Here is a 13,354-nt window from a genome sequence, read left to right as displayed (position 1 = left end):
TAGAGACAAAAACAACAAGAACAGGGCCAAAGTCTCATTCCAAACCTGTATGAGTTTCTTTCTTTCTTTTTTTTTGCAGAGCACAATTTTTTTTTGAAGAATGTGAACGTACAATAAATCAATGGGGTCCTAAATAGCCTTGACTTTCACTTCACTTAAAAAAAAAAAAGATACAGAAAAGGATTAACCCAGTGGAGAACAACAACAAAAACACCTGTAACTACCCATCTCTAACACATACACATACATCTGCTGTCATATGAATGGATAATTATTATTAATACATTCAAACAACTGCAGTGGCAAAGCTGGCTGGAACAAAAATCACACGCACACACGCACATACACAATCATTGCCTGATCTCCCTGACAGCGAGCCACGGCTGTTCTGACTGTGTCTGTGTTCTAGAATAATAGAGAAAAGCTTGTTTCTTTCTATTCGCCACTTAAGAAAAAAAAGAAAAAAAAAGAGGAAACCAGGTCTGAATTACAATGATTAATTTAATTGAGCCAATTTGAATAAAATGCTTTCAAGACTTAATCTTTTAAGACTAAACAATGACTCTGATTTACAGTTGTGTCCTTCTACAAACATTAGAAAAGACCTTGATTTCACTGCAGCTGTGGATAAGAAAACAGGAAATCCACATACAAGATGATTATCTTTGCTGGAGTACTGTGGAATAGTCTGAAAACCAGACAAATTTGTCTAGTGTATATAAATATATAAATAAATATATATCTATATATCTTATATATCTATATCTATCTATCTATCTATCTATCTATCTATATATATAAATATATATATATGCCGCCAAAATACATTTTAAATGCTGTTAAGTGAATTTATGCATCAATAAATCAATCAATAAATCAATGCATCAATCAATAAATCAATGCATCAATCAATTTTGTGCTACATTTATGCATTTCAATTTGCAGTCTGAATATATACATGTACGGACAGTTCAGAAAAAGTATGTAAATAAACAATCACAGAGGATACACACACACACAGCGTGAAAGTTGAAAGAGGAATCACAATTGCTCTGTTACACACACATACACACACACACACACACACACACACACACACACACACACACACACAAACACTGATCAAGCGCCTGTGTAAAGCATGTTAACGCATTCATCATGCTCTCACCCAATCTCAAATAGACATCTGTAGTATTTTCTTTGTCTCCAACTTGAGGAAGACGCAAGCTAATTGAATGACTGTACATGTGGATGTGAGCTGAGGAGCCTCTGATTCGCACTGTGAAGAGTGAGACTGACTCCAAGTCAGGTTCTAAACCTGGCTCGTGATGTGTGGTGTTATCAAGCGCACAAGGTTCAGATGGATCGCATAATCCAGTTAGCTGGACTGGTAGGTGTTGTAACTACAGTACACCATCTGGTTACAAAAAGCATTCAAACGTAGCTGTTTTTGATGAAAAAGTTCCAAACAAACACACTTTTGGACCCCATTGTCCAGTATATATACTGTTTATGTTGCCAAATGGGCCGTCAAATTCAAACAAGTCTCAGCAAAAACAAAGAACAGAGAGCTCATAGATACCAATTTCTCACCACTCGAGGTTCTACATGCACCAGGTCCAAAACTCTAGTGTCTCAGATGTGGACTTCCTGTTCAGCCTCCCCTGCTAAATCTGTCTTTACATGCTGGCGTCTCTCCTCCAGGGCCCAACACTGCAGACGGTGTGAAGAGGATCTGTCTGAGCGGAGACGAGCTTTTACACCAGCGCTCAGTCTACCCCCTGCTTTCTCATTCAGCTCGCTCTCTATCACTGTCTCTCACCGTCTCAGCCCAACTCCCTCTTCTCATTCATCTCTCTCTCCTTTTCTCACTCTCTCCCACTTTGTCTCTCACTGTCTAAAGTCATTTCCCTTTCCTCATTCAAGCCTTTCTCACTCCATCTTTTGCAATCTGCCTCACACCATCTCTTTCACCCCCTCTGTCTCTCACTGTCTAAATCACAGTCCCTAAAGCAACACTGAAGCTTCACTCATTTCACTAATCTGCACCCCATGACTTTTTCCTATATATATTTCCAATTTCCACGCTATTTCTCTCTGCCGTTTTCAAAATAGTCACAACACTCTCCGTAAACAGCTAGGATATGGGTGATTATTACTTTTTTTAATATATGAAGGTTACATTAAAACTCTTGGAAAATTAACAACACTCCTTCATCCTTTGAAAAGTAGCTAAAATAAAATAACTTTTGTTGTAAAAATGTAGTTTTACTTTAATATATTATAGGCCGTATAATTAATTTAAAGGATTACTACAATCTTTTAATCCTAAAACATGAAAATTCATCATACAATTATTATATTTTGAAAAAGAGTAACGTTAATAGTTAAACTCAAACTTTTATATTTATTAAAAAAAATTAGAAATAAACTACAAATAATTCATTTAATGCAATTAGTTGAATAATAAATTATTAAATTAACTTAAAATAATAAATATTTTAAAATATTTTGTGAAGTGTGAAAAAGTGTGACCAAAACTATTTAGCTAAATAGTGTTAGTTGAGCATACAAGAAAAATAAAAGGTATAGAGATAAAGGAGTGTAAGTTAGATACAGAAAATGCTAGCTATGAAATTAATTCACCATTTTATTCCATTTTTTAATATTATTTCCACCATAGAATTTTTTAAATACTATACAATTTGAAATGCTGTGGAAGCGACATTCGTTAGTTAAATTTATTTATTTTTTTTACATAAATGACAGCATTGTCCTGTGATATATGTAGATCCACTGGATGACATTTAATAAATGTGTGTTTTTAAAAAAAGTTATGCACTCATAATTAAAGAAACACCTGTATATGGCATCTGGTAAAGCTGAAAGACAAGTTTCTCCTGACTCATCACAGGCAGGCGCCAGACACACACGTGTACGATCAATCATCAAAAGAAAGATGAATAGAAATATTTCTGCAATGGCAAGGTCAAACTGAAAGAAATACCACACTGCAAAGAAGCACAGCAGCGACGATATCCACTTGAAAAGGGTATATCAGTGTAGACACAGAAATAGTTGAGACAGGCTACGTGCTTTCAGTTGAGCATCAAATCAATGTCTTCATTCATTCACGAGCAATTAACAACAAGTGTAGCGCAACCCCGTTTATTAGCGGAGCTCAGGGGGTTGTGTGCGAGTCTGTGTGTCCAAACTCATCCATTACGCTGGTAAAGTGGCAGAAAATCCCAGCAACTGAAGCATGGTGCGTTAGTGACAGAACTCTAGAGCGCATAATTTCCTTTCCACGTTGCCGAACTTCTGAGTGCACATCAGGAAATACACGGTGGACACGACCAGCCAACGCTAACCGCAATTACAGCTAACAAAACGCGACAGATCGCAGCTGAACGCCTGGCTGAGGACTCAGTTATGTGTAGATGTACAGTACAAGTACAGTGTCTCTGAGGCAAGTATGAGATGATATAGTGGGGAAAGAGCTAATTTGCTGCCTCTGCAGTTTTTATGACCCAGACTGAATCTGCATGCTGTTTTCAGACTCTCTGCGCTGATTTTCCATATCTGCAAAGGTCTTCCACATTGTGACGCATTATTGACCAATTATTGATTGAATATTAAAAAACAATGTAGGGTGGGGTCTTGGCTCAATCCATCGGTTGTTGATGTAAGAAAGGGACGTGGTTTATGCAGAGAAAATTATAAGAGATGTCCAGCATACGTCACCAGAGATAAGTCTGTCATTTCACCGGAAGATAATAAAATAATAACTAAATTAATAAAAATGAAGCATAAGCATGGATGAATAAGATTTGGTGACATATTTGTGATTTATAGTGACCTAAAATCTATAATAAAGTGATGAATGTTTTTGTTTTGTTCACTTTTATGGTATCTAAAACATTTGAAATTATTTCATATATACTGCACATAAAGAATATATACCTTTAAAAACCGCCATCCTTTTGTTACAACTTCCTTTGGGAGGGTTCAAGCCTTAGTTAGGTGGGTCACAACCCCACAATCCCTCTAATTCGTTCCCTAAACTAATTCAAAATCAACATGAAATATTGTTCCCATTTTACTTCTGTAACGCGTATCGTGATATTCGATTAAATAAAAATGTAGACGGGACTTCCATTGAACACTGACTGGAACTTGAAAAAACCATTACAGACCAGAATGGAGCCAGGTGGTTATATTACAAATATATATTACAAAGACAAGCTTTTTCTTCCTCTTCTTTGGAACAACATCCACATGGATTTAAAAAGCAAACTGGGTCTATTTTGATATCATGTTGACAAAATGTGTAAAGTGCTTAAAAAGAAGCTGTAAAAAAATAAAAATCTAACATTGCGTAATGAAGTACCTAATTTTCCTGATTTTTTTTTACAACATGATTGCTGGATGGGAGTGTAAATTCTACAGAAATCTTACAAAATACCTTCAGAATTCAACAGGTGCAGATTCTGTGTGGAACTATACAGTAGGCCATATTGCAGCCTGAACATGATATGAGTCTTCTATACCTCTGTATTGCACCTAAAGTCTTCCTCTTACACATACTAATTCATTCATTACACACACACACACACACACACACACACACGCGCTCTCTCTGCAATTCCTGAATATTGTATGCTCTCTCACTGACTTTCATGTTTCAGCATTGTGTGCATCATTTATACCAGACCAATTAACATCCCCCCTTAAACCTTGTGCCGCTTCAGCAAAGGCTGAATCTCATTTGATATTCTCTTTCATTTCTGCTGCTTGTACGGAGGATAACACCCACCTATCACTGACCACACACTACATCCCCTCTTCCAAAAGTGTGGTTCATAAACAACTGCTATAAACCTTGCTTAAACAGTCTCAAATTTTGTATTTTCTACTGTTGTTGTTAAAGCTGATTCAGTCTGGGTTTTGGTCAGTACTTTAAACCAGATCCTCTGGGATAACTCCCATTGCAACTTTTATTTTAAAAGTGCCCTTGATATGTTATATTAAAGGTTCCTAATTTTGTTTTGGAGGTCTCCTACAATAGATTTACATGCATCCAAATGTTCTCATAACACACATTGCAGCATTATTGCTCTTCTCTAAACCTGCTCTGATTGGTCAGATGGCCCAGTCTGTTGTGATTGATCTACCGATTACAGCACGTGCCGGAAACAAAATGTCCATTTCTGAATTTCAGCTCCGGACGCTTCCTCAGCACTTGTATACACAGTGATACGAACAGTAATGATGGCGTCAGTCCAACACCCTATCAATTCGAGCCCGAGTCCTCATCCTCTGGAAGTGCATGCAAGCAGATTTGTGCTTAAAACACATCTTTTCGAGGAGGAGTAAAGATATCAGAGCCAGCCAAGCAACTTCCATTAGTGCTTAAGCAGTCTCTCCATATATTAAAAAGTGACAAAAAGCCTACCTGGTCCCAGTCTATGCTTCTGAAGAACGTATGAGCCTTGATGTCTGTGAATCCGGTCTGAACTTGGCATCCCAGCCTCTCTTTCGGGTCCTGAACAGAACACACACCCTATTAATAACACACCTAACAAAAGCCAGACCTGGTGTAGAGAACTTCAAAAACATAAAACCTAATTTAATGTCCTCTTTATTTCAGAAGACTGGAGTTTAACCCAAAACACATTCACTAGTGCATACGTTATCTCGTGCTCTGAGATTTTAGATGTGGATTCAGGGGTCTTGGAGCGACTCGTGGCACTGATCTTGGCTCATTTAATCCCAATGAATCAGGCAGTGGCTAAGAGGGCTGATAACACTGATTACAGGCTGCTGTTGAGTTTGAGGAACCCCAGAGCTTCAATAAACGCAATTTGTCTTGACGATTAAAGGAAAACGCTTCATTATTCATAGATTTAATCAACAGACACGCACACAGGCAAACGAAAAGAAGTGTGCGCACCCTCAAGAGATCAGTTTCATCTGGAGGATGATGACCCTCCTAATTATAGCACATATATTTGTTCAATCAGAGGCAAACTGTGTGCTCGTTTGTGTAGAGTTAAGACCCTCATTTATAAACCTCAGTGTGCAATGTTCATGAATTATGGCATTTTTTTCCCTAAGAGCCTGTTTGTTTCTCATCCATTTTTCTTGAGTAATGGAGCGTAATAGTGATCAAGTTTTCAGCAGAAAAAGAAGAAACTACTCATTATGAAAATAATTTGAAGATGTAATTGAATCAGTCTGGCCAATACCAGTACTGTCTTTGTTTATAGTATATAATAATATACAAATATAATAAAAATATATTATACATACCTTCATATACACACATACTGTTGCAACACTTTAGAATAAGGTTTCATTTGTTAACATTAGTTAATGTATTACCTAACAAGAACTAACCATGAGCAATACATTTTTTTACTGTATTTGTTCATCTTTGTTAACGTTAGTTAATACAAATACAGCTGTTTATTGTTTGTTCATGTAACTTCATGGTGCATTAACTAATGTTAACAAATACAACTTTTGATTTTAATAATGTATTGGTAAATGTTGAAATTAACATTAAGATTAATAAATGCTGTAGAATTGCAGTTCATTCTTAGTTCATGTTAACTAATGTAGTTAACTAATGAAACCTTATTGTAAAGAGTTATATATACATTTATTTATTCGAATAGAAAGAAGCAAGCGTACCACTGACTTAACTGACAGAATTTTTATAAAAATATTAAGTGAAATATAAAAATATATATATACAGTATCTAAAACAGAATATGTAAAATATTACAATACTTCAAATATCAATTTATTTCTGTTGATGCTATAGCTAATGTTATAATGTTATTTTCATTGAAATCAGTATGTAAACAGTAAATGAAGTTGAAATCACATTGACTTACAATATGGCTTCAACAGAAGCATGACCTTGGAGATCATGAAATGTTGAACTGTTTTTACAGACTTTTTTTAATCACAGCACCTTACTTGGTGGAGGCACATGCACTACTAGTTTATTCAATAGAACTAATAATATAATCTTACTGAATGGGATTTTTTAGTTTTTTTGTTCCGTATAACCTCTTTTTCTCATCTCCTTGTGTTTTGCAAAAACATGACAGCTGTATTGCACTCTCCAGTGTTCGTTCACGTACCAAGTACATTCTGTTCTCACCTTGTTCAGAAAACCTTTCAGCACACTCGCAGCCTTGACAGACAATGACCTGGGAATCCGTATCGGCTTCTCCAAAATTACTGAAAGAGAGAGGGGGAAAAGACAGAAGATAAAAGAGTATGAGTCATTCTTGCAGAGTATGCCCGTCGTGTTGTGCGGCAGTGTCAGAGAGAGAGACAGGCTTTAACCCACACACACAAAATCTCTCGCTCATACACCCACACACTACAGACGCCTGAATAAGCCCTTCGATATTCAATCACAGACTCAAAAGATTCCTCCCCGCTCCATGTTTATTTCTGTAAATTCATAAAATTCTGTCGCGGTGTTAAGTGGATTTAAAACACCCCACAAAAAGTTAAAAAAAAAAATGTCTTTTTAATACGTCTCATCCCAGCATTTTTGGTTTCTTTTACAGTTGCGTATCTTGGGCAACCGTCCAGAAGTAAAGCCTGTTAAATTTCATCTCTCTCTCAAAGACGGAGTGCAGACGAGCGTTTATCTTTCCCCTCTCTGAATGCCACATCCCCTGTTTGTTTTCTTTTCCAAATGAAAAGCTAAAGGGATTTAGGTCTTGCAGGGGCTCTGCCCTGCTGCTGTGACGCGGTTTGGACGGCGGCCCGAAAGCGGCTAAAGTGTTGGCTCGGCGGTGGCAGCATCTGCCCTGCTCCTGGGTGGGCGGCGGAGCGCCGTGTAGGGCCGGGGGGAGGTTGGACCGGGACGACGCTGCAGCATATGGACGAACTGAGGTTTGGATTGGGGGAACGGAGTTCCGGTTGTGGAGAGAGATCCAGGTTCATGTTGTGTGTGTCTGTATGAACGAGAGTGATCCAGGAGCACGCTGCCCTCACGGCTGGAGCACCAGAAAACAGACAGGGAAGCAGATGACCACACACTCTCTGCTCTGGATATGGAAGGGAGGCGAGGAAAGGGGGGATGAAAGAATGTCTCGTTAAGGAATGGCACACATGCCGTGAAGGGCTCAGCAATACATATGAACATATCATCGCTGTCGGGCGGATATGTCTCCAAAAACACTACTTTCAAGGAAATGGAAAAAAAAACTCTATTTGGCTTTATAAGTGGCTTTATATTATATTATAATCATCTTACCAAAATAAAGCTGAAATGGACCAGCGAATTTTAGGAAAATTTCGGACATATGTGTTTTGTCCGTCATTAGAACGGCCCGAGGCAGCAAGCACATCGCATTGCGTTTTCATCAATGTACACGTTATAACATTTTCTGTAGCTATGTGGGCTAAATCTCATGTTATTAAAAAGTAAGTGCTAGATACAGACTATTTAAGACTGTATTGGCTATGACTCGATGACAAATGCATCTATCGATGACTAAGACATCTTCTACACTCTTCAAATACATAAAAAATTATATATATATATATATGCAACAAGCAGAAACGGTCCAAACTGTGTGTGCACTTCATTCATGATAGAGGCGGGTGGAGTTATGACGTTTTACCAACAGTTTGAGGATCCAATAGAGATACAAGGTTTAGTCACAAGCTCTTTTTAATACTTTTCTTTGCTTGGATACTTGCAAAACCACAAACAGATGTAAAGGGTGACCAATAGTAATGATTTATGGGAAAAAAATGGTTACACTTTATTTTGATGGTCCACTTTAGACATTCTACTAAGTGAGTTTGCAACTACATGTCAACTAACTCTCAATAGAGTATTAGTAGACAGTAGTAAAATGATAGAGTTCGGGTTAGTAGAATAAGTTGAATAGTTGCAAAGTCACTTATGTTTAGTAGAATGTCTAAAGTAGACAATCAAAAAGTGTTACCAACAAAATAAAATAAAATTCTTCAAAATTTGTCCATTTCACTCCAATTGAACATACCATCTATAATTTGGGGGGAAAAGATGAACAGATTTGGTTACACTTTATTTTAAGGTGTCCGTGTTACTTAGTAGAGTAATAATAATTAACTACATGTACTAACTATAGGGTTAAGGATTAGGTAAGTTTAGTAAGGTTAGTTACATGTAATTATGCACAAATTATAGTGATTACTATAGTAACTACATATAACATGTGTAACAAGGACATTGTAAAATAAAGTGTTACTAGAGATTTAATATATATATCGCTGCGTCACTGTAAAAACTGTGAGTAGGTCCAAAATTAACACCCGACAAGCGTCAAATGGAAGTAAAAATTGGCTTTGGCGGATAAATAAAACTTCCGTAATACATGGTTTACACTGAACTACTGAATTGAACTAAACGTTGAATTCACAAGTAGTCACCTTGGAAGAGATATTCCTCTGTGTTCATGTCTGGATTGTCAGTGATGATGTCGAAGGGAGATCGACCTGCCATCATTTCAAACATGAGCACGCCCAGGGCCCACCAGTCTACACTAAACCCTGAGACACAGAAAAAGAAGAGTTCAATCTTTATCAGTAGGGATTCACATAACACTAAATATATACACTCACCTAAAGGATTATTAGGAACACCATACTAATACTGTGTTTGACCCCCTTTCGCCTTCAGAACTGCCTTAATTCTACGTGGCATTGATTCAACAAGGTGCTGAAAGCATTCTTTAGAAATGTTGGCCCATATTGATAGGATAGCATCTTGCAGTTGATGGAGATTTGTGGGATGCACATCCAGGGCACGAAGCTCCCGTTCCACCACATCCCAAAGATGCTCTATTGGGTTGAGATCTGGTGACTGTGGGGGCCATTTTAGTACAGTGAACTCATTGTCATGTTCAAGAAACCAATTTGAAATGATTCGAGCTTTGTGACATGGTGCATTATCCTGCTGGAAGTAGCCATCAGAGGATGGGTACATGGTGGTCATAAAGGGATGGACATGGTCAGAAACAATGCTCAGGTAGGCCGTGGCATTTAAACGATGCCCAATTGGCACTAAGGGGCCTAAAGTGTGCCAAGAAAACATCCCCCACACCATTACACCACCACCACCAGCCTGCACAGTGGTAACAAGGCATGATGGATCCATGTTCTCATTCTGTTTACGCCAAATTCTGACTCTACCATCTGAATGTCTCAACAGAAATCGAGACTCATCAGACCAGGCAACATTTTCCCAGTCTTCAACTGTCCAGTTTTGGTGAGCTCGTGCAAATTGTAGCCTCTTTTTCCTATTTGTAGTGGAGATGAGTGGTACCCGGTGGGGTCTTCTGCTGTTGTAGCCCATCCACCTCAAGGTTGTGCGTGTTGTGGCTTCACAAATGCTTTGCTGCATCTGACCTCTAGCATCAACAAGGCATTTTCGCCCACAGGACTGCCGCATACTGGATGTTTTTCCCTTTTCACACCATTCTTTGTAAACCCTAGAAATGGTTGTGCATGAAAATCCCAGTAACTGAGCAGATTGTGAAATACTCAGACCGGCCCGTCTGGCACCAACAACCATGCCACGCTCAAAAATAGCTTAAATCACCTTTCTTTCCCATTCTGACATTCAGTTTGGAGTTCAGGAGATTGTCTTGACCAGGACCACACCCCTAAATGCATTGAAGCAACTGCCATGTGATTGGTTGATTAGATAATTGCATTAATGAGAAATTGAACAGGTGTTCCTAATAATCCTTTAGGTGAGTGTACATTTTACTATGTTACTTAGGATTGTGCAGTATTGACAGCAGGGGATGTATGGATTCATGTAGTCACACCTACCGTAATCCTCACCCCTCAGGATCTCTGGGGCGATGTAGTTGGGCGTCCCACAGAATGTGCTGGTGGTGTCACCTGGTCTGATTCCCTCCTGAAACAAAATCTGGTATGAGTTCTACCCTGTTTTACTAGTATTCTTTGGACTTATTGAGAGATACATCTATGGCTACTTCTATTTGTAATTAATATCAGTTTCTACCTTGCACATGCCATAGTCTGTAAGTTTGATATGGCCATCCTGGTCCAATAGTACATTGTCCAGTTTTAAATCCCGGTAAATAATGCCCTTCTCATGCAGAAAATTAAGAGCGATGCAAATTTCAGCAGCATAAAATCTGCAGGAAACAGGAAAAAATAAGTCAGTGGTAAGACTCGTCATTTTAAAACATACAGATGAGGACTAATTGAAGATGAATTGTTGATTTCCACATTTAACACACAACCGTTCAAAAGTTAAGATTTGTTAATGTTAATTATCAAGACTGCATTTATTTGATTAAAAAATATAGTAAAAACAGTACAATTGTGAAATATTATTACAATTTTAAATAACTGTTTTCTATTTGAATATATATTTAAAACGTAATTTATTCTTGTGATGCAAAGCTGAATTTTCAGCATCATTATTCTAGTTTTTAGTCACATGATCCTTCAGAAATCATTCTAATACGCTGATTTGCTGCTCAAGAAATATTTCTTATTGTTATATGTATTACCAGTTGGGCTGTTTAATTTTTTGTTGTAATTCTGTGATATATTTTTAATCCTGATTCTTTAATGAATATAATGTTCAAAAGAATGACATTTATTTAAAATAGAAATCTTTTGCAAGCTTATAATTGTCTTTACTGTCACTTTTGATCAATTTATTGTATCCTTGCTGAATAAAAGTAATAATTTCTTTAAAAACCAAAAAAAAATCTTACTGACCCCAAACTTTTAAATAGTAGTGTACAAGGCTTTATATTAATACATTTGAGACCATGTGTCAACCAATCAGAATCAATGCTGAGGTACTATAATCTGTCCTTTAGCCTCCTTTACCTGTATGACCATTAGCGATGTGACAAGCGTCCAGTGACAAGCAATTTCTTGAAATTAGCATTGCATACTAGCAAAAAAAACAGTGGAATGTTTTTTCTTTACACTTTAGTGTTCAGTTAAGTAGACTGGGATGTTGACCAATGACATTTCACAGTGGGCTACCCAGCACAATGTCGCATATAAGGAAAAAAGCAACTGTCAATATAATGTAAAGTCAATATATTTGTGAAATTGACAGAACATTAGATAAACATGTATTTTTTTTTTTTTAGCCTTTCTCAAGAGGGAGCTGTGCGTCTAACTGTCTCAACCCTGTCTAAAGTTAGAAGAAGAAGAAAAAAAAAAAAAGAAAGAAGGTGTTCAAAGTAGGAAAAAATGAGCGGTGACATTTCCGATCAGGTTTCACGTCTGGCACTCTGAATCGTGTGCTTCATGTCGGCGATCAGCAAAGGCTCGTGAGACCTTTAGGAGCAACTCATGAATATTTAGGCTCATTACTCGTAATTAGCATGTGGATTTGCATATGTGTGGTGTGCCGGACGCATATTGATAGGACCGGTCGGGGTGAGCTTGACTCAAATAATTAGCCTGCGTTTGATCTCAGTTTATCAGACGTGTGAAAGGGGGCATTTCAACAGCGCTCAGATCAGTCGCTGTAACAGGATTCACATCATCTAACAGAGTAATATAGCCTAACAGAAGTGTATGAGATCTGCATTCAAACTAAGGGCGTGGCTTTAGTTCAATCATTAGCACGGACAATTTCAAGTTAATAAAACTACACAGATGAATCGTGTTGTTGAAGACAATCTGCCAGAGTGAATGCCATGAGCCTAAAACTTGTGCATTTTTATTTGGATAAGAATTTTCTATTTGAATCATACGAAACAAAAATATTTTCACTGTATTTCTGAACAAATAATGCAGCCTTGATAAGAATAAGAGACTAAAACATTAAAGTAGTGTCCAGTAGTGTCCATTTATTTTGCTATCATAACTATATACTATTAAGGGACGTTCACACCATAAACGCTAACTTTAAATTCTCTTTTTATGCTCCCTGGTTATGGAACGAGCTGCAGAGTATAATAATGTTAGAAACACTCCCCTCTTTAAAAATCTCTTATGGACCAATTTAAAGGAAACCTGTGCAAGTAGCTTTTGTTCTGTCATTATGAGTGCTGGGTAAAATTTTATGTAAGATTTTTAGTTTTATGTTTGTATGTTGTTTATGTGAAACTTTTTGTGCTGCCATTTTGGCCAGGACTCGAAGAGATTTTATATCTCAATGGGACTATCCTGGTAAAATAAAGGATACATAAAAAATTAAAAAAGAAAGAAAAAATTAAATAACTATACCGATAAATACACACCAGCAGACGATATCGTTCTGTTTATTCTAAGCACGTGTCTGTCACTTTAAATGCTCCAGCTTGTTACAGCAGGATGGTTC

The 13,354-nt window shown here is 37.4% G+C and overlaps 1 protein-coding gene across 6 annotated transcripts in view; it reads right to left on the bottom strand.

The window, feature by feature from the left end:
• Nucleotides 1-13,354, bottom strand: part of prkcz (protein kinase C, zeta) — a 111,113-nt gene that overhangs the window by 13,314 nt on the left and 84,445 nt on the right. For all 6 annotated transcript variants that reach the window (XM_084388945.1, XM_084388946.1, XM_084388950.1 and 3 more), the window contains 5 exons: nucleotides 11,057-11,192; nucleotides 10,861-10,948; nucleotides 9,454-9,573; nucleotides 7,175-7,254; nucleotides 5,456-5,545 (listed from right to left, as the gene is read on the bottom strand). In XM_084388945.1, the coding sequence (XP_084245071.1) occupies nucleotides 5,456-5,545; nucleotides 7,175-7,254; nucleotides 9,454-9,573; nucleotides 10,861-10,948; nucleotides 11,057-11,192 (514 nt within the window). The remainder of the gene's footprint in view (nucleotides 1-5,455; nucleotides 5,546-7,174; nucleotides 7,255-9,453; nucleotides 9,574-10,860; nucleotides 10,949-11,056; nucleotides 11,193-13,354) is intronic.

The sequence above is a fragment of the Rutilus rutilus genome (genome assembly GCF_951802725.1).
Source record: "Rutilus rutilus genome assembly, chromosome: 19".
NCBI classification, from domain to species: domain Eukaryota; kingdom Metazoa; phylum Chordata; class Actinopteri; order Cypriniformes; family Leuciscidae; genus Rutilus; species Rutilus rutilus.
Note: the sequence above shows the minus strand (reverse complement) of the source record. Positions and strands in the feature narration are given on the sequence as shown.